At 37.0% G+C, this 24,774-nt stretch overlaps 1 protein-coding gene across 1 annotated transcript in view; it reads left to right on the top strand.

The window, feature by feature from the left end:
* The window catches only part of LOC308693030 (leucine-rich repeat and fibronectin type III domain-containing protein 1-like protein), a 110,039-nt gene extending 85,891 nt beyond the window's left edge, over window positions 1–24,148 (top strand). Inside the window, exons 4-7 of the mRNA XM_081369727.1 lie at window positions 6,917–7,548; window positions 12,295–12,408; window positions 12,794–13,117; window positions 23,724–24,148. Coding sequence (XP_081225853.1) covers window positions 6,917–7,548; window positions 12,295–12,362 — 700 coding nt within the window. The 3' untranslated portion in view covers window positions 12,363–12,408; window positions 12,794–13,117; window positions 23,724–24,148. The remainder of the gene's footprint in view (window positions 1–6,916; window positions 7,549–12,294; window positions 12,409–12,793; window positions 13,118–23,723) is intronic.
* The last annotated feature ends 626 nt before the right edge of the window (window positions 24,149–24,774 follow it).

Genomic DNA, 24,774 nt, shown 5'->3' with positions numbered 1-24,774 from the left:
TGGTCGATATTATGTATACTTTCGGTAAATTGTACTGCATCTTTAAATAAAAAAGTAACAGATGATCGGTTCACGTGCACTTGAACTGAGGCGCTCAGCGATCTGTCACGTTACATTTACAAGCGCCAAACGTATTTTTGTTTGAATTTCGTAATAAAATTGACGGAATAAGAGCTGAGAATTAGTTTAATATTAAAAGTACCTCTTTGCTCCGCAATTTTTCTTTGCGTGAGAAAATGGATGTGTGGCGTGAGAGCGTGTGAAAAGTATAAATTGCGTGAGTCTCACGCTCAATGCGTGAGAGTTGGCAGCCCTGCTTTCTAACACTCACATTTCACAATTTTTTAAGATATACTTTACTTCCATAATGTGATGTGCTGTTTTATGTAGAGTTTAACTGAAATATTTTTTACGTCCAACTGAGTTCAATGTCTTTTTGAGTTCTATACTGGGCAGAAGAACGTTCTGTGTGTCTGGCTTGATGTCTGTGTGCTTCCACAGTCCGGAATCAGATATCAGCTGGTACATATTCAATGCTGCCTGTGACATTTAAGTCAGACTTCAATCCACCAATCCCATAGAAACATCTTAGTTAATTCATCAATCTCTATCTTGTTAACATATTGATAAACAATATATGTTGCATTCCACTAGAAAAAGGTTCTGAAGCTTCATATAAATACAAAAAATATGCTTAAAAATATGCTAAAAAAAGAGGGGTGTGGGGGGGGGGGGGGGTATATATGTATAAAATTAATGAATTGATACATATAGCATGTCCAGTATAGGCCAATTCCTCTTACGAGTTGGTTATTTTTAGTCAATCAAAAACATGCAGCACAACCTGGCTAGCCTGATTCCTGAAACATATATATATTGATTATATATATATATATAAAAAAATAATAATAAAAAAAATCACATATTTGACATTGTTGCAGCACCTCTCTTCTCAGCCTGTCATTAATGCTCTGTTTAGTTCCTGTCTCCATGAAGCCCCTCCTTCTGAAAAGCGCACTGTGCTCTGGTTGGTCAGTTGGACCAGTGTGTTATGATTGGTCAACTGCTTCCGGCGTGTTTCAGAAATGCCACGCCCCTTATCGTAACTACAAGATTCAACACACTACTAACACAACTCAACCAAGCCTTTTTGTGTATGCCTTGAGCGGGAATTATTTAAATGAGGAATATTGTGACGTGTACATTCCCATAAGAAAACTCGACTTCGATCAAGGTGTTTCAGGGAGTTCAGAAATAAAAGACATTTTTCATGCACAAACAGCAACATTCCACACTAAATAAAGTTAAAAATGTAAATACAGTCACCCTAATTAAGATTTCTGCATTTGTTATTTTTAAATGAACTACTTGAATAGCTTTTAGCAGCTATCTACCTTTTGTTAGTAGCGTAGCGAGCTAACTGCTTTTTTAAAAGTTTAGCTTGACTGATTAATTAATTTTATGACTAGCTTGTAGTTTAATAAACTACAGTTTCATCGATTCTGGTTCAGTTTGTTTTAACTGCTGACTGTACATATAATTTTGAGAGCCTGATTATTACCTTGATGCAATGAGAATAAAGCATTTTGTAACGAATAGCTTTTAAGCTGCGAGTTAGCAGGCGTGCTTTTAGCTGTGGCCTGATATGAGCTAAATTGGTGTAATAAATTGGTCCCTGAAACTGAGCAGCATTGAGATCATAACCTGCGAGAGGCAATCTTGCTGTGGCAGGATTCTGCTCGCACGTACAGAAAGATTGAACTCAGCGATGCTCCCCAAGCAGACCCTTGTTAACAAACTGGTCAGGTACGCAGGAGACTACAGCGCTGATAATTTTACAAATAAATAAGCTTAGTGGATGCTAACGTATGGAAAAAATGCACCCGTGTTGGAAAAATCTGCAATGCGTGCAATGTTTTTGGGTCACTACCTCTACTGTGTGGACTAATGCTCCCTTATTCTCAAAAAAGTTACTCTTATATGTTGGTTTTATTTAGTGAATCAGACGGTGGAAGGAGCATAGCCTGATTCCTGAAATAAATGACTCTTGTGAATCTATTATTTTTAGAAAATCAAAAACATAGACCTACAGGATGACCAATGTTGCGTAGTCAAATTGCAAACCAAATTACTCTTATGGGCAAGTTCTCTTGTGAGTTGATTCTTTTTTGTACATTTTTTTGAGTTTATAAGTTCGCTTATATTGCCTGATAAAAGCATATACTGTGAAAAACTGCATTGACAAATAGGTTTACAGCACATTTTGTTCGATTTTTTTAGCCCGAACTGCTAAAAAAAGCAGCATATGTTGTATTTTGTGCATCATTTGTCTGTGAGAATGACAAATGAGGCAATTCCTTACTAGCATCTAGGTGTTACTTAAAGTCAAATATTTTATGATAATGTTTCACCTCGCCAATTAAATAAACTGCTTTTCCCCCAAAGCATATCTCTTTGAGAGCATAGTTTTCTTATATTTTATTTTCAGTAAAGTTAATAAATGACTGAGGTTTGTGGCAGGTGTGCGCTAACAGTGTTATGCTTAGCAGTCGTGTTATTTTCATGCCGCAGTGTTTTATTACTGTTGGTTGAATGCAGGGATTGGAGGACGTGATTCCCTCAAGGACATTATTTGAATAACTTCGTAATGCATGTTTCCGTTGAAGAATCAGTGAGGTGTGTTTTAAAAACTCAAACTTACAGTCTTTCCATACTGTTTTTCTTTATTTCCAGCCTTTATCAAACAGAATCGAGTATGACAACAATAAACCACTTTGCAAAAATGGAGAACGGCTTTGATTTGTGTGGCACCAGAGAAAAAAGGATTCTCAGTTGTTCACCAAATTTTGGGTGTTTTAATTTGAACATTTGTATTGTGTCGTAGCTGCACACAGTCCTCTATTGTATTATGTTTTGGTTCATTATTAGCAGATATTTTCTTGCCTGGAATACCTCTGTAATAACTTGAGACTTTACTGGAGGCCCTAATATCATAGAGAAAGGAAAGGCCCTCGACTGCATGCAAATGAGGCGAGCGTGTGTGAAGTGTGTTTGAGTAATGAATTAAGGTGCTGAGGGATCTGACGCATGTCATCTTCAATGGGAAAAACAAAGGCACAGTTTCTTGATGAATGAACAGAAGGACGGACGCAAATAAGAACACTTCAAAGAGGGCTTTAAAATCAATAACCAGAAGTTGCTTGTTTTTCCTTTGCCACGTTGTAACATGATGCATATTTCTCAATTTATCATTGTTATTTTAGCATTTTAACTTGAGCGCCACATTTTTACACGAACGAGACACTGCAAAAGACGCAAGACGTGAGCGGAACGGTCAAACACATCAAACAATGGAAAAATAGAGCAGTGGATTGGAAAAATGCATTCTGTGAACAGCCCCTAAAATGCACTCTATATAGGTTACCTCAAAGGTTCTGTATAAAACAGGGTTCTGTCAGGCACTTCAAATATAAAACATTTTAGGGATTCCCATCATGGGATCATTTTATGGATTTAGTTTAAATTAATTATTAAGCAGCTTGTAGAAAAAAAAAATACATAAAAGTAATCATTTAAGACATTTACCCTCATATAGAACCTTTTTTTGGCATAAAGGGTTCTTAAGAACTCTAGGGTTCTATATTGAACTACATCAAACCTTTTTTTTCCTAATAAGAGTGTGGATCATTAATTGATTTTTCAGTCTTTTTTTCACATAAAGCTGTAATTTTTGGCTTGTTTGGGGCTTTAATGGCAGGAGCTGCATAACATTTTCTAGTTCTGTGTTCTAGAGAGAGAGAGAGAGAAAAAAAAATCACAGCATAAAGGGTTGAAATAAACATGAGGTTTTCTTTTTTTGGCTGACCTAAATGTGTAACACCACCATATTCTTATTCACCATCATACTCTTAGTGAAAAAGGTATGGGAGAAAAAAACATATCATCTAACTTGACTTTCCAGTGACCTCTGTGGAATTAAAGGCTGTATTTTTTTTTCTTTTTTTTTTCTGCTCTCGGGTTCAGCAGTTCAAATGTTGCATGCTTGCTCAATCAAAATATCCCTGGATGCAGAATCTTTTTACAGTAGATTTCCAGTGTTGCCATCTGAGCACTGGCTCAATGAGTGGGACATCACTAATAACTTTTATGATTCCCACTTAATAATCAGCACGCTTATATTGTGCATTTTATGAGATTCGTTTATATTAGGTTTGGTCTTGGCATTTGTTTTGCTGCTGTTGCTGTTTCAGAGCATGCACTGGACATGCTACGTCCAATACACATCGCTGTGAGGAAGTATGCTGCTGCTGTACAATAGCATACATGAATTACCCGTAGCAGATCTATACAGGTGGAGCTGGGGAAGGTGGAGGGATTCTGAAAGCCCTCTGCTGCAACTGCTAGCAAATGCTGACCAAGTATTTGAAAATTGAGCAGCAAGCTCATTGGCTGCTGATACAGCAGGAACCAATCAGATGCGTCCTACAGAGGACGATGTGAGTACAAGCATATTGAGTTAAGGATCAGCCTGTGCCATCTAGAGTTTCATGACAGAACTTTGTTTTTTTCAGACTGAGATGGTATGAGAAGCTCTTATAAAAGCAAGTGATTTATTTTAACAAGCAATACTGTGCAAGTAATCTGATTTAAGATTATTCATTTAATACTAAAATATCCCTCAGTGTCACCATTTGCATTTCACATGCAATTTATAAATGCAGTGTAATACATGTGTTATGTTAATATCAATGCATTAACAATGAGATCAACAATGGTCTACCACGAATTGTAATGGTATTTTTGATGCTTAGTCATGATATGTGGGATTATTATGTACAGTATCAGTGCTTGGAAAATGCACAGATTAACTAGAACCAGGATTTCTCTGAACTTAATCTAATGACTGTTGAGTTCTGTGTTATGGGTACCATAGTTCTTGGAAATCTCTCTAATCGTTGTAGTTGAGAGATTCACAGAAATGTTTGCTTTGATAAATGGTCAATTTTCAGTTACCCTCAATGAACTCTAATGACTTTTCGAATAGTCAATTGAAGCAATAGAATACTTAATGCAGGTTTAATTGTGTCAAGCTCTTACATTATTTATCTTAAAGGGGTCATATAATGCCATTTTTGTACAAGCTAATATGATTCTTTAGGGTCTAAATTAAAAGTTTGTAATATACTTTAATTAAAAATTCTCATTAGTATTGTAAGAAAACACTAATTTTACCTGGTCAAAAACAGCTCTGTTTTCAGCACGCCGTTTCAGTGCATGTGTCTTTAAATGATAATGAGCTTTGCTCACCCCGCCCCTCTGTTCTGTGGGTACACCGTATTAGACATTCTCTGACTGTATCTAACACAATAACCACGTGTTATTCGTTATAAACGTGGGATTATGAATTATATTGAGAACGTCGTACATAGAAAACATGCCGTAAAGTACCCTGAGTGTAAACCTTAGACGCATTCATCATGAAGCCTGCAGCAAGGTTTGCAAATTTCGCAAAGATTAATATAAATACGAATATAAAGGTTAATAAAACATTACACTCACATCTTCTGGAGGTTCAGCAGGAACACGTTGGTACCGATCCGTTTTTTCTCGTTTGTGAAGCTGTCTGGTGTGAAATGATTCGCGCAAACATGAAAGCACAGACGATCGTGGGGAATCCCCGTGAGGGAATCCCCGCGTCAATCCTTTGGGCATATCGCTTCAAAAACAAAACTCAGCCACTGCTTCTTCAACGGCTCGGATTTAGGAACATCCAAATGACTGCTGTGTTCCTTATTACATCTAAGAACAGAACACCACAATCGCTTAGACGCCATTCTACTCCAGCATATCAACAATGGCGGACTACTATGACGACGGCTGTCACAGCTCGCTCAGGGCGGGTCTTGTGTTGAAACACGGCTGTCAATCACAATAGCGGGAGGGGCGTACGATCTTATGACGTCACAATATCGAACGGCTTGATTTCAGAGATGGTCAAACATATAAGGAGATTAAAACAAAACCACTGGATGGATTTTTATCATGATAGGATGGTTGTGTACAGGCACTGCCAACAGACATTTCAGTGCAATCAACTTGTAAAAGTGCATGTACCATTATATGACCCCTTTAAAGAAAATATTTTCTCGCTCGAAGTCAACCCCAAGGAGAGTGTCGCATATAAAATGTAATTGTAATAATTTTAAAAGCAATACTAAGACACACACTGTCTGTAGTATGTGCAAATCAGAGCAATACATCCCTCCAAATAGTGTATTTTCCATACTGTCTCAGTAATTGCACAGTAAATAATAATAATAAAACATTCAAATCCAATCAAAATTTGTTTGTTGTGATCTTGGTGCAGTGTCTGATAAAATTATGTGATACAGTGAATACAATAAGATACAAGGTATATTTTTATTTATATTTTTCTTTTTATTTCCGGGGAATTTTTACTTTTATTTTATTTTAAAGATTTTCCAGGGAGAAGAGTCTCTAACATATTTATACTGTATATTGTTTAAATATTAACACTGCACCTATAGATTTTCATTACACTTACAGCACACCTTATGCATGTAGTAAATTTTATTGGAAACCGATGTAATATCTTGGGTATTGATTTTGACTTTATGTTGATGGAGCCTTTTAATAAAGAGTACATTTTTGCCTGCTCTGTATTTCATGATGGGAAGTAGTTCTGCAATAACTTGCATTGCAGTATATTAAATTCATCATTGAGGATGAACATAATGTCCATAATATTCAGAATTATGATATTATTACTCAAGTTTCTCTAATTTGATCATGTGGCCGTAGATAATACATGCACATGCTGGCTAATCTTAATTATATTCATGTATTATCTGAGGAATACATGATAATGTTCTACTCTTCCCTGCTTCTCTTGCAGAATGATTCCCTCTACAAGTTACGACTTCCTGGTGCGAGACCTCGTATCCGGACGAGAGTATGATCTGTGCGTTCTGGCCGTGTACGACGATGGCATGACCTCGCTGACCGCCACGCGCCAGGTGGGGTGTGTCTCATTTGTCACGGAGACCGAGTACAGCCAGTGCCAGTCGCTCCGAAGCCATTTCCTGGGCGGCACCATGATCATCATCATCGGAGGCATCATCGTGGCATCAGTCCTCGTTTTCATCATCATCCTGATGATCCGATATAAAGTCTATAGCCATCAGGGGGCAGATTCTGGAAAGGGAACCGCCATGACGAACGTACGCTCGCAAACAAACGGGGGTCAAGCGGCGGGGCAGGTCCCGCGCTCCAGCTCCAAAATCGTAGAGGGCCAGGAGGCCTCGGGAGCGGGTTTAGGGGGGGCCGCTGGGGCCGCCGCCAGTTTAAAAGACTCCACTGCCATGGTGCTGGGCACAGACTCTGAGACAGCTGTGCAGATTTCAGAGATGACCTGTGAGGACATAGTCTCCCCCACACAAAGGCACCATCCCAGAACTTGTATAGAGCTCAAGAGACGTCCTTCGCTTTCCTCAAAAGAGGGTACAAGCACAACAGACACGCAAGGAGGTAAGTCAAAGAAAATGTGGTAACACTTTACAAAAAGGTTACATTTGTTAAAGGGGTCATGACATGAGAGATCAAATTTGCATTGATTTTTGACATATAATAGGTACCATTAAAACATCCTGCAAGTTTCATAGCTTAAAGGTGGCATATATTGCCCTTTTTCACAATAAGTAATATAAATCTGTGGTGTCCCCAGAATGTGGCTTTGAAATTTCAGCTCAAAATACCCCCCAGATCATTTATTATAGCTTGTCAAATTTGCCCCTTTTTGAGTGCGAGTAAAAACACGCCTTTTTTGTGTGTGTCCCTTTAAATGCAAATGAGCTGCTGCTCCCTGCCCCTGTTCAGAAGAGGGCCAATCCTTATACACGAGCTTCAGATACTCAGGCAATAACAAACACGTAAATAATGACACTCATCCAAAATCTATAATAGCCAGTAGCGGAGTGCAGCCTTACAGAGAGACTTAGGAAGAGGTTGCAACTTTTAGACTGAACCGGGATGTTTCTGAATGGTTAGTGGATACAGTTCTGTTGCTGTTGTGGAGTTACATTGATTCAACTTTGAAACAATTCTTCCTTTGTACTGTCCAAGGTTGCGAAAGCACTCCGGCTTGAAGTGATTAGCGCACACAAGCAGGTTTTTGCTTACTGTTTCTGGGGGATTTCCGTTGACAATAAAATAAATCCACTGCTCTCTTGTCTCCTCTGAGGCTGGTACTCTAAATAGTGTTCTGTGCTCGTCTGTGCAACCAACAACAGAACAGTTTGCATGCTTTGCATGAACTTTTGCCATTGCGTTAGAACTGGTTACACTGTTGTCACTTGCGAAAACCAAACCACAGTGGCGCTGTGGGTGGAAACATGCAGTTTAAGGGGCAGTAATATTATAATAAGATCCCTTTCCTATGTCAGATGGGTAACGAAATCTGATCGGCTTATCTTTTTAAATACTTGCAAAAAAAGGCTTACCAAAACAAAGTTACTGGGTTGTCACTTTTCACGTTTTCTGGATTGGTAGATGCACCGGGGACCTGATTATAGCACTTAAATATGGACATTTTCATGATATGTCCCTTTTAAAACATGCCCCCTTATTAAAAACAAAGCATTTATTTAATCAAGCTCCAAAAATGGCTCATTTTAATATTGTGTGATCTGTGACGTCACACAGAATGATACAGGACTTCAATGAATATTTGCAAGATAGAGCAAGAGCAATACATAGGCGCCCTCCCACTGGCATCCAGTCCTTGACGGCTGACATTTGCCTACACGGGATGCGAGCATTGCGTCGAAAAGCTAATAGAACCCATTATAATCACTGTCTACACTGGATACAGTATACAGATGCACGTTCAGTTTCTGACATACTCCACGCACTTGAGTCTGTCGAGAACAGGACAAAGGGAAAAGTGAAAGAGCGTTCGCTTTGACGCGTCTAGTTTCAACAGCTTGTTTGCATCTCTTTATGGACTTCAGAAAGATTCCAGAGTCATGAGCAGGTAAATGGTTTGTTTTAATGCCGTCCCAGATTGAGTTGGAGGATTATACAGTATGTTTATTCGGAGCTTCATTATTTCCTGTCTCCATTCTTGCTTGTGTTTGGTTGTGAAATGTAGTTTGTACACCAGACAGAGTTGTCGGTGATTGTATTAAAATGTTGTGTACTGTGCACACAAAAGCAACTAAATGGTACCCCAGACAGTTGTGCAGTGTGAGAGGTACAGCGATCCGATGACTTGGAAAATTGTGCAGTGTGTACCCGGCGGTAGTTAATACAGTTTTAGGTACCAGACAACAGCAAGCACGCCAAAACCAAAGGCAAGTCGTTTGATTTAAAATGCTTAAGGTTGCTTTCAGGTAATTGCACATTCATATGACCCCTTGACAGCGTGCGTTTAACAATGCCTTGGCACTTTACAGCTGCTCGGAGTGCATATATAGACTCCTGTAATTGCCAGGAATAGAGCTATTCACTTGATTCAATGGACCACGTCTAGGTATTCCTTGAAGAGCTTTTCCTTTTGTGGAATTTGGATTTATGGGTCCAATCAGGTAATTGCAGTTTCTAGATGAATGCTCATGGAATTCAAGAGGACCTCATCCTTAAATCGTTAAATCGATAAAGACCATTCAGTCAAGAGCTGGCGATGCAGAAGGCTGAACTTCCATGATTCTCCTGATCCCGTCAGTCACTCAGACACCTAATGACCACGAATTAAATGCAATCATCAATCAACTAAGTTGGCACAGGATGTGAATTAAAATGTATTATGTCTGAAGGAGCATGATGACACAGACAGGCTCTTTAAGATCTGGGAATTTTTTATTTTTTTTATTAGCTTTTTCAGTAAATTGTTAGAAAAATTAGAGGCTTAACCTACATAATATTCACAGGCAACTTCAGTAGATAGTAGAATACTATATACTAGTGCATAATATGTGCTGGTTCATTTAATATAAATTTTATATGTGGTTTCTGATTAGTTTCAACCCCGTTACCATGCAAGAAAGCATATAAAGATAAACATATGTGTGGATAATATGTGTGAATAATTTTTCTTGAATAATAGGGTTGAATGTTTGAGCCTGGTGTATCAAATCTATAATTTGTATAAACAATTAGAAAACTGTATTATTATTATTATTGGCTGACTTTTTTCCAAACAGTCCAAACAGACACTTTTTGAGGAACAGTTGGATCAACTTAAAAAAAATACTTCAATTGGTAACACCTAAAGAAATTAAGTTTTCTCAACTTAAATTATTGGGAAATTATAATTACAATTATAATTGGGAAAATCATGTAGTATTAGCTACACGGTATGTTTTTGGTAGTTATAAAAAATTAGTTTTTACTACAGTGTGTGAATTGTATTATGAGCTGATTATGTCAAATAACAATGTCATATGAATTTAATTACGTTATGCAAATGTACAAACAGGAATTTGAACACTCATATTACTTGTCATGCTCATATGTTAATTGCATGTGTGATAATATTTTACCTAACATATCTATACGTTTTCACAGCAAAACAAAACAAAACAAAACATTGGATTCAAAAGCGCCAACATATACCTCACAGGATTGCATTTCTGTATAGCTACTGATCCAAAAATGGCATCCCACCAACACACGGTCGATAAACAACATGGAGTGATACAAAATGGCTTTGTGCATTACATAATACATCAGAGGAATCCGTGTATGAAATAGTATGTTGTATTTACTTTCTGTTCTACATGTGCAACAAACAGTTCGCTGATTAGTTGAACAGCAAGAGTAGTGACAGATCTTGACATCTGAAAGACGTTTGCTTATTGTAAATCAAAAGACTTCGTACCAGCAGAGAATTTGTTTTGGCACTGCATAAGAGTCAGGATTACACAGCTCTCTAGAATATTTGATCTTGATTGGTCAATTGCCACTGTACAGTATATTTGACCCGTGTCCCTGTTCTGTGATAGCAGCTTTGCTAGTCTCGTATCTCATCAATCATATTAATATTCCCCCTTGTACACTATAGCATACTTTTAAGAAGAGTACTTATTACGGAAATAAAATAAGTGCACAAGACACTTCATTGCAATAAAATGAAAATAATGCATAGTTTAAACTTAACCAACGTAAGTACATCTTTATATGTTATTTCATAATTACTTACTATATTCTTGGAAATATGTTTCACGTGCACTTCCAAATGTACTGACGAAAATGTATGGTAAATTATGGTGTCATGTGTTGAAATTTGAAGTAATATCAAATAACAAACTAAGTTAAAAGTATAATCATGTACTTTACATGCGCTCAACTAAATATTAATAAAACAATGATTTAAACTGATAAAGTACAACTTTTAATTTGGCATTATTACGAAGTTCACATTTTAAAAGTGCACTTAAAGGAGTAGTTCACTCAGAAACGAAAATTCTGTCATAATTTTCTCACCTTCAACCTCAAGTTGTTCCAAACCTGTATGAATTTCTTTCTTCTGTTGAACACAAAAGAAACTGTTTTGAAGAACTACTGGTGGACCCCATTGACTTCCACAGTATGGAAATAATAATATTAATAATACTATGGTCAATGGGGACCTGAAACTGTCTGGTTACCAACATTCTTCAAAATCTCCTTTTGTGTTCAGCAGAATAAAGAAATTCATACAGGTTTGGAACAACTTGAGGGTGAGTAAATGATGACAGAATATTCATGTTTAGGTGAACTATTGAACCCTTTAAGAAACAGACATGAAAGTGTACTCTCTTTAAGCACACTTAAGTGGCATTTTATTTCATTAATACTATATGATAAAAAAAGTATACATTGAAGTATACATTTATTATAATTAAATGCCACAAAAAGTCAAGTCTATTTATTTATTTATTGCGTATAGCCACATAAGTGGGATAAAAATCAAATTTACAATATCGGTATTACTACGATATTTTGATATCATATTTCAGGGTTTATTCTGCTTCCTGATCACCTTATCAGTGTTTATCTTGTTTTCACAATCAGCTGATTGCATATTATCCCTTATTTATCTATTCTGTGACACATTATATTGTAGTTTTGGTAGTAGAGAAGATCAGCTGCACTACACCACAGACCGGCTGTTCTCCTTCACCTCTGCCAGCAGACTCCCATTGAGTGGTCTTCTGAGAGAGGCGAGAGAACGCTCTCTCCTGTCACTAGCACAGTCCCATCCATCCCTCACGGCTGTTTTCCTGTCTTCCCTAGACGCCGCAAACCCACAGGTCAGTGACGAGAAGAGGGTTCAACGAGATTGGAGCGACTTTAAAATTTGATGACTCCTTCCGCTGTCCCGCAAGAGACAGCCATCATCCCTGAAGAGTAATGCCACCTTTCTTTTTTACTTCTTCTAAAGTCATCTGCTATGTGGAATTTTATGAAGTTCATTTATTTTTGTAAATGGTCAAAACTTCGCTGTGAGAGACTGAAAACAAAGAGACTGTCCTACACATAACAAACACATTTTTTTCTTTACACGGGTTCTGGCGTAGTTTCTGCAGTTCTGTCTGGTGCATATGACAGCTCTGTTTCATCTCTGTTCTGTGTAGTGTGACAGATGCACTTGTTCTCTATTCGGGTTTGTATTTCCAAAAAAAAATCTGCACTACCAGCTGAGACATCTGCTCTTCATTTGGGTTTTGAAACTGTTTTGTTTATTGTTGGCCTCTCTCTCTATATCTCTCTCTCTGTTTTCAACCCATCCCAGAGCTCGCCAGGTCATCCGATTATGGGGAGAGGAATATGGGATAATTTGTCTGAACCCCTACTGGACTTTCTCCCTTGAGTGTTCACTTCTCACACTGTATTCCAAGGACTATCCAACCGTTTCCTACCGGGACATATTTGAGGACTCAATCCACTACTGCAACGAATGGAAACGGAGCACAATAATTGTTCTCCATTGCTGGCTTTTGGAACATATTGCCTTTTACATCCCCGCGGCCGGGACTGACTATGTGTTTGCTGCCGACTTCAGCATGCATTGTTTACTGGATGGTTTGGGTTCGAGAATAACACCTCACTGGAAGGGGTGAGTATACACTTGCTCTTTTGAAAAGCGAATATTCACCTTAAATGTGTCTCTACCTGCCAATGCAAACTGAAACATTAGAAGCATTTCCTTAAAGTTGAATGGGTCTAACATTTTACTTATGAAACATATTCTATCAAGATGCAATACATCGAAATTCAATCAGTTTTCATAATTGTTCTCACTGGTTTAACAACATAAATGTTTTGTCAATAAAATTATGTAGAATGATGTTCTCGATAATGCTTTTGTATGTGACATAGGGCTCATCTTACACACACATAATAGAATCCAAAGTTATTGTAATTCTTCCAATTCCATCTAGTTTTAAATAAAACAAATCACAACAATTAAAACAACGTATAAAAAAGCCACTCTCTATACCACTATATTTGTGTGTATGTGTATACATAAATACTGTATCTACAGTATAGATGCAAATGATCGGTCCCGACGGGTGACCGGCCGGTCAGTCTCATGTCTTTCCGATTCCGAGCTGCCCGAGTCGGTTTTGTTACCAGCGGCACAGGAAACAACATCAGCTTTGTAATCTTGCACTCTTTTCTCCGTCGGCAAAGTGACACACACACCCGCCTCCTCTCACTCACTCCTCTCATTCGCTAATAGTGTTTGTATTGTGCATCATTTTAGTATTCCCACAAGTTTCATGCTCAGACCAAAAGCACGCGCACCACTGATCTACATGTACTGTATATAATTGAAGCGAACAAGCCGCCTCTCAGTCTCAAGCAGCTTGTGAGTCGTGAGTACCAAAATGAGTGGTTTACACACAAAATTGTGTCAAAATGCCCAGCTTGGTCTGTGCCAATAGCCTTGTGGGCAGCGCGGCGGCAAATAGTGCAGTTACGCTTCAGGCGTCCCGAGTTCGAATCCGACTCATGGGCCTTTCCCGATCCCATCCCCTTCTCTCTCTCCAACTTTGCTTCCTGTCAATTAACTGTCCTGTCATAATAAAGGCAAAAAACGCCAAAATAAATCTTTAAAAAAAAAATACAGTAGCCTAGTCTAATAATCCTGCTGCTGTCTGTCATGTTAATCAAAAAACAAAAGACAAAGAAAATCACTCTCTGCTCGTTACTAAATAAGTTGTGTTACTTTAATTGTAAACATTAATCTGTATTCAACTTTTACAATGAAGACTATCCAGTGTTATTTTACATTTGATCACTTTCTTACCTGAATAATAACCTACTGAGACCCACAAGAAAAAATTTAATCAGTGCATCTCTAATTTTAAAATACAAAACAGTACATTTAAATTGTAATAATATTTTGCAATATGAGCATAAGAGTCTAATATATGTATATAGTAAGGTTTGCTCACTAAGGTTCGCTCACTCAAAAGAGATCAGAGTCAGTGATTAGGAAGCTCTCAGCTCTTGTGTTGACATTGCTGTGTCTTTCCTATCAGCTAATGTCTTGAACCACAGCTTCATGTATCAGAAGCTCTACCAAAACTCATGATCACTCATGTGGAAATATAATTAACTTTTTTGTGTTGCATAATCAGTACCTTTCATCTTCAAGTATCACCTCTGACTGCAAACAAATGCCAACATAAGGCCATAGTAAATGCCAAGTATGTACATTTTCGCCCATTTAAGACTTGACGTCAAGCAGAGGTTATAATGGAGCCATTCACAATTTACAATTTACATTACGGTTAAGGTGACTTAACAGCATAAGTTGTTGCACAGTGGATATGAGGATTGTATTCAAACTCAGAAACAGTGCAACAAGCCTCATGAATTATTTGATCATACTGTTTTATTTTTTTTTTTTAACTGTTGCTAAAAATTCCCTCACCATTCATGCTTGGTGACGTCAGAACAGAGGTCTGACAAAGCATGTCAAAAGAAATATACAGGATGCTGCACGCAAACCAAATGCACCAGGGAATGTTACTCAGACACTGACCAATCCATCGAAATAGCACGTCAACAAAAACCCCCCAAAAAAGTTGGTTTATAATTTCAGAAATAATTACAAAGAATCTGCAGGTAACAATTAATTAAACATGAAATTTTGAAGTTATAGAAATACCTACTATTTTCTTGTAAAAACGTACTCAAGTGATCTCTCTTTCATTGTTCGCTACAAAAAATATTTTCTTACTCAGCATTTTTGTCTTGTTTTCCCGTACAGATATCTAAAAATTCTTAAATCAAGGGAAATTTACACGAGAAGCAAAATTAGTTAATATTATGTGTAATATAATACTTTTTGTTTTAATACTTAAAGGAGAACTCCGGTCAATTTTAACATTGAGCTCATTTTTTTGTACATTTGGAGTGCTGTCAATACAGAGAACAACGACAAAAATCGGTGTTGCCTACACCGAGTTATTCTATTTTTAAAATTTGCACCCTGTTGACTTCAATGGGGCAAGTACTAAACCTGCTTTTAGCCTCTTAACATCCTTGATGTGTCATTACAAGTGCACAGCCATGTGAGTGATTCCTTCTGAGTGAACACGAGTGAATCTGACTGCAGTAGAATTCACGCGCATAGGTTTAGTTACCTATGATCACGCGCGTGAACTCGGCAATCGATTACTTTGGACTTCAACCGAAAACAGGATGTAAACACAGGTATTTGCGCTGGCTTAAATAACATCATTTTTATATATATCTTTCACATCTACTGCAGTCAGATTCACTCGTGTTCACTCAGAAGGAATCACTCACATTAGCTGGGCACTTGTAATGACACATCAAGGATGTTAAGAGGCTAAAAGCAGGTTTAGTACTTGCCCCATTGAAGTCAACAGGGTGCAAATTTTAAAAAATAGAATAACTCGGTGTAGGCAACACCGATTTTTGTCGTTGTTCTCTGTATTGACAGCACTCCAAATGTACAAAAAAATGACCTCAATGTTAAAATTGACCGGAGTTCTCCTTTAATGGTTACATACTGTATTGTCAGAGAATAAACAGCACTCAAAAACTTTAGCTGTCGATTAAGTTGCAACTCTCTTGATTAAATATTGATTGAATTTGATGACACATGTGGCCTGGCTGTCTGTGACCTGAGAAAGGTGTTTGATGCCGGTGTTATACGCAATCAGTGGGATTCTGTTTAAAAGTCTTCCTGTTAAAGGAGCTGACAAGGATAAATTGACAGGCCAACGATTGGCGCTTCACGTGGCTATTGATCCCAAAATCAAAGCTTCTGCTTCTTTTCCATGACTTTGAGGAACGAGAGCAGTTAAAAGTTCGAGATGCAAAGTTAAGATGGATTGAGATGTTTATTCCCCTGTTTCAATGCTTAAAGCTGTGAATCAACCCTAGCTATCAGGACTCATGTGTCGACTGAGATTTGCCTCTGTGATACCATCTTGATTATGTAGGGGCCATTGACAAACTATCTACATATAGCTATTCAGGCATCTAACAACAATAGCTGAGAGAAAAATGAGCAATCATTTCTAACTGTGACATAAATTATACACTACTGTTTAAATGTTTGGGGGAATTTTTTTTTTTTAAAAAGAAAGTAATACTTTTATTCAGCAATAATGCATACAATGCATTACACTGATCACAAACGAAGACATTTACATTGTTACAAAACATAAAATTTCAAATAAATGCTGTTCTATTCAAAGAATCCTAATGAAAATGTTTCACAACTTCCACAAAAATATCAAGCAGTACAACTGTTTTCAACATTGATAATAATAAATGTTACCTGAGCTGCAAATCAGCATAATAGAATGATGTCCGAACGATTATGTGACACTGAAGACTGGAGTAATGATGCTAAAAAATATACATTTTCTATGACTAAGCTTTATTTCAGACCTTCTTTTCTCAGTGGTGCATCTAAGTTGTTATATTTAAGTCCAACTGAACTGCAATTACACAGTATTTTAGTTGTTGGCACCCCTTCGCCACACTTAGCATTTCGTTTTGACTTGTCAAGCCTCATTTCTTCGCCAATTAAAAAATCATTACGTGACTAATCACTTCACCATGCCGATGACACAGCGATAAGCTCACTGAACACATTTTGCTGCCACAGACGCTTATGCAGGTTGTCCGTTTTGATTACATATTTGCCATTTAATCACAGAAATGCCATTAAAACAGAAATTACACTTACAAGAGCAGTTTTACATATTGATATGTAATAATTCATTATATCGGGATCGTAAATGCAATCTCACCTCTGGTTTAGACTGTTGGCTCATGGTAAAGACCTTGAAATGTCCTTTACCAGTGTTGGATTGGATAGGAGTTGGGAAAAGCATAGTTGCTGCTGTTTTAATTAGCTGTTCTTGTGATTTGTTGTTGTTGTTTTCTGTGAACACGGTGTTGAAGGAGTTCACGGCGATGTTATCTGGCCTATGTCTGCTCACCCAGAGGGGATGTTTGCTGATACCTTAATTCTTTGTTCCACCTTCCACCTCTTTGAGATAAGTACTCCGCAATTGGTAATTACCAAAACGTTGTTAATCACATAGTACAGCCGCGCTCCTCGAAATTAACGGTTCGTTGCTGGTTTTGTTGCTAATGTTTTGTTTCTTGGAGACCCTTCAGCATGCGTTTTCTGTCTAATTGAAATTAGGAATGAAACATATAATGACTCACGAATTTGCCCTTTCCATGAGCCCAGATGCTCCCCTCATAGGGTCAGAGAAAACGCGAATTTACTCACTGCTTAGATTAATCAGATGGATTTAAATGGTCGCCCACTTTGACTTCTCCAAATGCATCTTGTTTCGTTCGTTCGGAGGTCACACTGGATTTTAAGGTTGTAAAATCCTTTCCGAATATTGCAACAGCCAGGATATAATACCCACATTCCATGGCTTGTGATTTGAAGAAATACATTTAAAAAATATATATATTTAATTTTATAAAGGACAGGTGGTTTGGAAAATTGATGGATTATTCATAATGTTAATATGTTTGTTAATACACATTCCAGTAATATAGCAACTCTTTCCTCGATTTAAGTTTTAGAAACATTCACCAAATTGAGAGTTTTCTCCAACTTTTATTTGAATGCACCAGGTTACTGTGATGTTGATCAAGCATTTTTTCAGAGATTTCACCTAATTTGAACATTTTCAGGATGACATATTGGTGCTATATTTTATAACCAGATGGATCAGTAAGTGATATAATGTTAATCTTGGACAAAATCTGCTTTTGTTTTTACCTTAACATATACTGATAACCACCATGATAATACAGATGACAAAATAGAAAGCGACATGATGAATCAGATAAATTATAGCCAACATTCATATATAGACAGTGTCATACACGCAAAGACAAAAAAAACAAAACAAAAAAAAAAACATTAGGGTTACACACTACACTAAAATAATAATGCAATAAACATAAAATACAGAAAATACAACATAACATGGTGCATTGCTGATAATAAAAATATTATGAAAATCTAAATATGTAATCATGTGATGTGTCACGCAGGGACTTCTGAGAATGTTATTTGACTGTTTTTACCATACATATAATTCATAGTTCACCAATTAACAGGTTTTTACTGTAGCATTTTTTTTTAGTAAAAATAATAATTATTATTATTATTTACACTCAGTGTATGCAGAAAAAGATGAACATTATGCGTCAATTAAATAGGTTAGCATTAGATTTGAAATGGAGTTTACTTATCTCTCTCTTTTGGAAAGTGATGTGGCTGTCATTCCCCTGTGTGTCATTTGCATGACAGACTGCTGTTTTATTAAAGAGCTTTCTGTGATTTATACCCAGCTGTCATTCACTGTTTGCCCCTGGGTTTGCACAAAATCCATTGAAAGACTCCTTTATTTGATATCTAATGGTCGGCTGGATTTAATTGCAGAATCAATAGTGCTGACGAGAATCAAGGTGTGCTAATATAACTCATAATGAAAGCTATAATGGCAGCCAAACCAAGTAATACGATTCTCTGAGTGTTGAATACCGTCCTCGTTATCTGATGAAAAAGATTGGACTTGTTTACGCTAAAGTTTTCATCTACGGGTTTAGTATAGTTCTTCATCAATTTAATTTAAGCGTGGATTAGTCTTTAAAAAGTCCTCTCGATTGGCTGATTAAAAGAAATTGCACTGCCAACAGAACAAAAAATAAATAAAATAACATACTTTTAAATGTGTACAGTACTTTTGTTCAAAAAATAAATAAACAAAGTATTTACACAACCGTTCAAAAGTTTGGGGTAGGTAATATTTTTTTACATTTTTTTTTAAAGAAGTCCACCAAAGCTGCATTTATTAGATACAAATACAGTAAACACAGTAATATTGTGAAATATTACCGCAACAAAAATATCTGCCTTCTATTATTCAGTCACATGATCCTTCAGAAATCATTATAATATGCTGATTTGCTGCTTAAGAGACATGTATCAATATTATCAATGTTGAAAACAGTTTTGCTGTTTATTTATTTATTTTGTGGAAACAGGATTCTTTGATGAAAAGAACAGCATTTAATTGAAATCTAAAACTTTTTGTAATACTATAAGTGTATTTACTGTCATGTTTTGATTTATTTGATGCATCCTTGCTGAACAATAAAAATAAATAAATATTTTTTTTACAGACCCAAAAGTTTTGAACAATAGAGCATATTTGAATACAGTGGTGTTGATATATTTCAAAAATTAGGAGAAGCTTCAGGGCAATCGAAAGATATTAACAAATCTAGACTTGATTGCCGTGAATTATACAGTGAGGAAAATAAGTATTTGAACACCCTGCTATTTTGCAAGTTCTCTCACTTAGAAATCATGGAGGGGTCTGAAATTGTCATCGTAGGTGCATGTCCACTGTGAGAGACATAATCTAAAAAAAAAAAAAATCCAGAAATCACAATGTATGATTTTTTAACTATTTATTTGTATGATACAGCTGCAAATAAGTATTTGAACACCTGAGAAAATCAATGTTAATATTTGGTACAGTAGCCTTTGTTTGCAATTACAGAGGTCAAACGTTTCCTGTAGTTTTTCACCAGGTTTGCACACACTGCAGGAGGGATTTTGGACCACTCCTCCACACAGATCTTCTCTAGATCAGTCAGGTTTCTGGGCTGTCGCTGAGAAACACGGAGTTTGAGCTCCCTCCAAAGATTCTCTATTGGGTTTAGGTCTGGAGACTGGCTGGGCCACGCCAGAACCTTGATATGCTTCTTACAGAGCCACTGCTTGGTTATCCTGGCTGTGTGCTTCGGGTCATTGTCATGTTGGAAGACCCAGCCTCGACCCATCTTCAATGCTCTAACTGAGGGAAGGAGGTTGTTCCTTAAAATCTCGCAATACATGGCCCCAGTCATCCTCTCCTTAATACAGTGCAATCGCCCTGTCCCATGTGCAGAAAAACACCCCCAAAGCATGATGCTACCACCCCCATGCTTCACAGTAGGGATGGTGTTCTTGGGATGGTACTCATCATTCTTCTTCCTCCAAACACGTTTAGTGGAATTATGACCAAAAAGTTCTATTTTGGTCTCATCTGACCACATGACTTTCTCCCATGACTCCTCTGGATCATCCAAATGGTCATTGGCAAACTTAAGACGGGCCTTGACATGTGCTGGTTTAAGCAGGGGAACCTTCCGTGCCATGCATGATTTCAAACCATGACGTCTTAGTGTATTACCAACAGTAACCTTGGAAACGGTGGTCCCAGCTCTTTTCAGGTTATTGACCAGCTCCTCCCGTGTAGTTCTGGGCTGATTTCTCACCTTTCTTAGGATCATTGAGACCCCACGAGGTGAGATCTTGCATGGAGCCCCAGTCCAAGGGAGATTGACAGTCATGTTTAGCTTCTTCCATTTTCTAATGATTGCTCCAACAGTGGACCTTTTTTCACCAAGCTGCTTGGCAATTTCCCCGTAGCAATTTCCAGCCTTGTGAAGGTGTACAATTTTGTATCTAGTGTCTTTGGACAGCTCTTTGGTCTTGGCCATGTTAGTAGTTGGATTCTTACTGATTGTATGGGGTGGACAGGTGTCTTTATGCAGCTAACGACCTCAAACAGGTGCATCTAATTTAGGATAATAAATGGAGTGGAGGTGGACATTTTAAAGGCAGACTAACAGGTCTTTGAGGGTCAGAATTCTAGCTGATAGACAGGTGTTCAAATACTTATTTGCAGCTGTATCATACAAATAAATAGTTATCTGATTTTTAGTAAATCATATATTGTGATTTCTGGATTTTTTTTTTTTTTTGATTATGTCTCTCACAGTGGACATGCACCTACTGTACGATGACAATTTCAGACCCCTCCATGATTTCCAAGTGGGAGAACTTGCAAAATAGCAGGGTGTTCAAATACTTATTTTCCTCACTGTAAATAGATTTCGGGGCAAGCATTTGAAGAGCTGAGGGATCAAGTTTTTATGACACAATGGGATTGTAGTTTGAAGTTCATTTATCTTCTTTCTTATACTTGAAATAGTCTCTTCACCGGAACAACTGGCATGTCTTTTCTCTTTGTATTAACTGCCATATATCTTAAGTAGTCTGTTTACGTCGTCACACTCCAAACTGAAAACATTCATTTTTCACCTAACAAGATTAAACACCGGAACCGCGCGGCTTTTTCTGGGTAGGTGAGAGAAGAAAACGGCTGAGATTAAAAACAAGCAGCAACAGAAACTTCACTTAATATGCAAATGCCCGGAGCTGTTGATCTTAGCTGTGTTTAGATGATTTTGGTTGTGTGCTCGGTCTTCTATCACATCTACGCCGCGAGGCTCCAGACAGAACCATCTCGGAGGCCACATGCAGTGTGAAACATCCAGAATCTGTCTCAGAGCTGAGCACGCTTGGCTGGAGCATATGGCCGCTCTAGAGGCCAAATTCATGCCGATGAATTTTCTTTTGTCAGGGCCGAGCTAAAAATAAATCACTCGTGACATGCTCAGATCAATATTGATGGACGTTCATTTAGGTTTTGATATAAGACTGATTGTGGTGTTTGCATGGATGGAGGTCCTTGTCCAGGTGTTGAGCTGTTGAAGGTGGTGTCGGCGAATACATTATCTGAAAGAAGCAGAAAAGGCACGGGGTCGTGTCACTGGCAGAGATTTCGTCTAATCCCGGCTGCTTTCATGGTCTCTCAAGCTTTCCAGAGCTTGGCGGCACCGTTTGCTGCTCCTGCCAACAAATTAACATTTATATCAGCTGTTCTCCCATCCAAAGGGTCCAGAAGCCCAAAGAGGAGACCACCATCATAGATTTGAGAGAATGCCAGCACTGCTGTTGATTCCTTTTGTTCCTTTATGCATATAAGATCAATATAATTTTAGATGTCACAATCTCCACTTATGAAAGCCAATTTTACCCGCTCCCTCTGGTCTTTGAAGACTTCAGACTATGAAGTTAAGCTCAGTTGACAGGATTTGTGGCATAAAGTTGGTCATAGGATAAATTTGTTTGACTATGCCCTTTAATTTTTAGCGTATGTATGTATTTATTGCCATTTAAGTGAAATTATTTAACTTAAATATACGAGCTTGATAAAAATGATCATTCTAGAAGAAAATTTCAGATGGCACTTAGAGGCTTTTGCATCTGAACTCTTCATATATATATATATATATATATATATATATATATATATATATATATATATATATATACAGGTATATATATACATACATACATACATACATACATATTTTATATATTTTAATATATTGGTGTTTTATTATATATAGGCAGTTATAATGTCTCAGATTTCAATTTATTGTTTATTGTAGTTTATTGTAAATGTAGAATTAATTATTGTCATAATGAAAAAAATTGTTATAAATAGCTTTAAAGTTTTGTAAAGTTATTAGAAATTTATTTTTATGAAACATCTTCATGAAAATAAAATTGAAGTTGACCCTGTAGCAATCTAGAAATGCACTACAGCTAAAGCCACATGTCTAAACATTTTATGTTTAAAATCTGAAGATGATAAGTCTAAAACTCTGTATTTAGTTAATTTTTAATTAACTGTATCATGTGATCCTGGAGTAAATGGTTACTGGAGTAATGTATTGAAATGAAAACAGTTATTCTAAATTGTAGTAATATTTCTGTTTTTATAGTTTTTACTGTGCTATTGATCAAATGAATGTTTGAATGAATGAATGAGCATGAGATACTTCTTTCATTTAAAACTTTTCATTTCATTTAATACTTCTTCGCATTAAATAAAACCCCAAAATTTAGATATAGATAGATAGATAGATAGATAGAGATAGATAGATAGATAGATAGATAGATAGATAGATAGATAGATAGATAGATAGATAGATAGATAGATAGATAGATAGATAGATAGATAGATAGATAGATAGATAGATAGATAGATAGATAGATAGATAGATATTTTTCCATACAAATAAATTCACTCTGGTAATCGTGCCACAAATGCTGTCGATAGAGCTTAAATTGTATTGAACTGAATCATTCTTCTAAACTGTATGTTAGCTGACCTGCGAGCCGCTCCACGATGACTAGGCAAGGGCTGCAGTCTTTTCTTATCTCTTCAGACGCTTCACACCTTCTGCCAAGGGCTCTGATCTTGTTTCTCTCTCGTTTCCTCTAGATATTCATCATCCTCCTCCCATTCAGTCATGCAAACTGCACCAGTGAGAGGAAACTCAGATGGGACAAAGTAAACAGCATGTCTGTGCTTCCTGCACTTTCATCAATTTGCCCTTCTCCTCCTCCTCCTCCCCCTCATCCTCCTCCATCTCAACTGGATTTACAGTGTCATCCATGACCCTCCTGCCCAGTGAGAACTGAAACTCAAAGGACTGAAAGCAACAAACAGATGACGGCAGCAGTCTCAAATGGGAGCACAAGTATACATGTTAATTTGTTTGGTCACTTTTTATTTTGCCATTTTCTTTTGTAACTGTACATAAATCAATTTAAGATCTTATAGTTTTGTACATGTAATTTTTATGGTGTGTGATTTTTTTTTTTATATAAAATAAAAGACTAGATCAATTCTAATGGTCTCATTTTAACGTGTGACATTCCTTTCAGGAATTTTCTTGTCAATGGATTCACTCTCCTAACTGTTAATTTCCTCTTCCCTTTATAAACAATAAAGTTGCAGGCAATACAATTATCACTAAATATGCTAAATTATTTTCACATGTGCTAAATTTGTCAAAGCTGTTAAAATTAAACAGGATTCTGTTTTGTCATGTCGAGGAAGTAAACACCCACATAAATGAACACTAAAGATCTGTACTGTAAATTACCTGAGGAAAGCTATGGCTGCATTCGAAATCACATACTTCCCTACTATATAGTAGGCGTAAAACAGTATGTGACAAAAGAAATATGTCCGAATTCACAGTACTCATAAAAGAGTATGCAAAAAGTACTCGGATGACTTTCTGCTTCCAGCGAGATTCTGAAGTGTGCATACGATGGACATAAATACTATTGGTCACCCTTTACACAGTTTGGACTGCTTTTTTTTGGCTCTGTCTGAACATGTTGAACAATGATTATTAAATCAAACAACAATATTGTTGAGTTAATTTATTGTTTAAACGCTATAAATCCATCTTTTTTTTTTCAAAAATAATACATTCAGAGTCATTTTTAGTAAAGTGTCAAACCTGTAACAAGTAGGACCA

Source organism: Scardinius erythrophthalmus, assembly GCF_964197995.2.
Source record: "Scardinius erythrophthalmus genome assembly, chromosome: 7".
Taxonomy (NCBI): Eukaryota; Metazoa; Chordata; class Actinopteri; order Cypriniformes; family Leuciscidae; genus Scardinius; species Scardinius erythrophthalmus.
The sequence above is the reverse complement of the archived record's forward strand: the minus strand, read 5'-3'. Positions and strand labels throughout refer to the sequence as shown.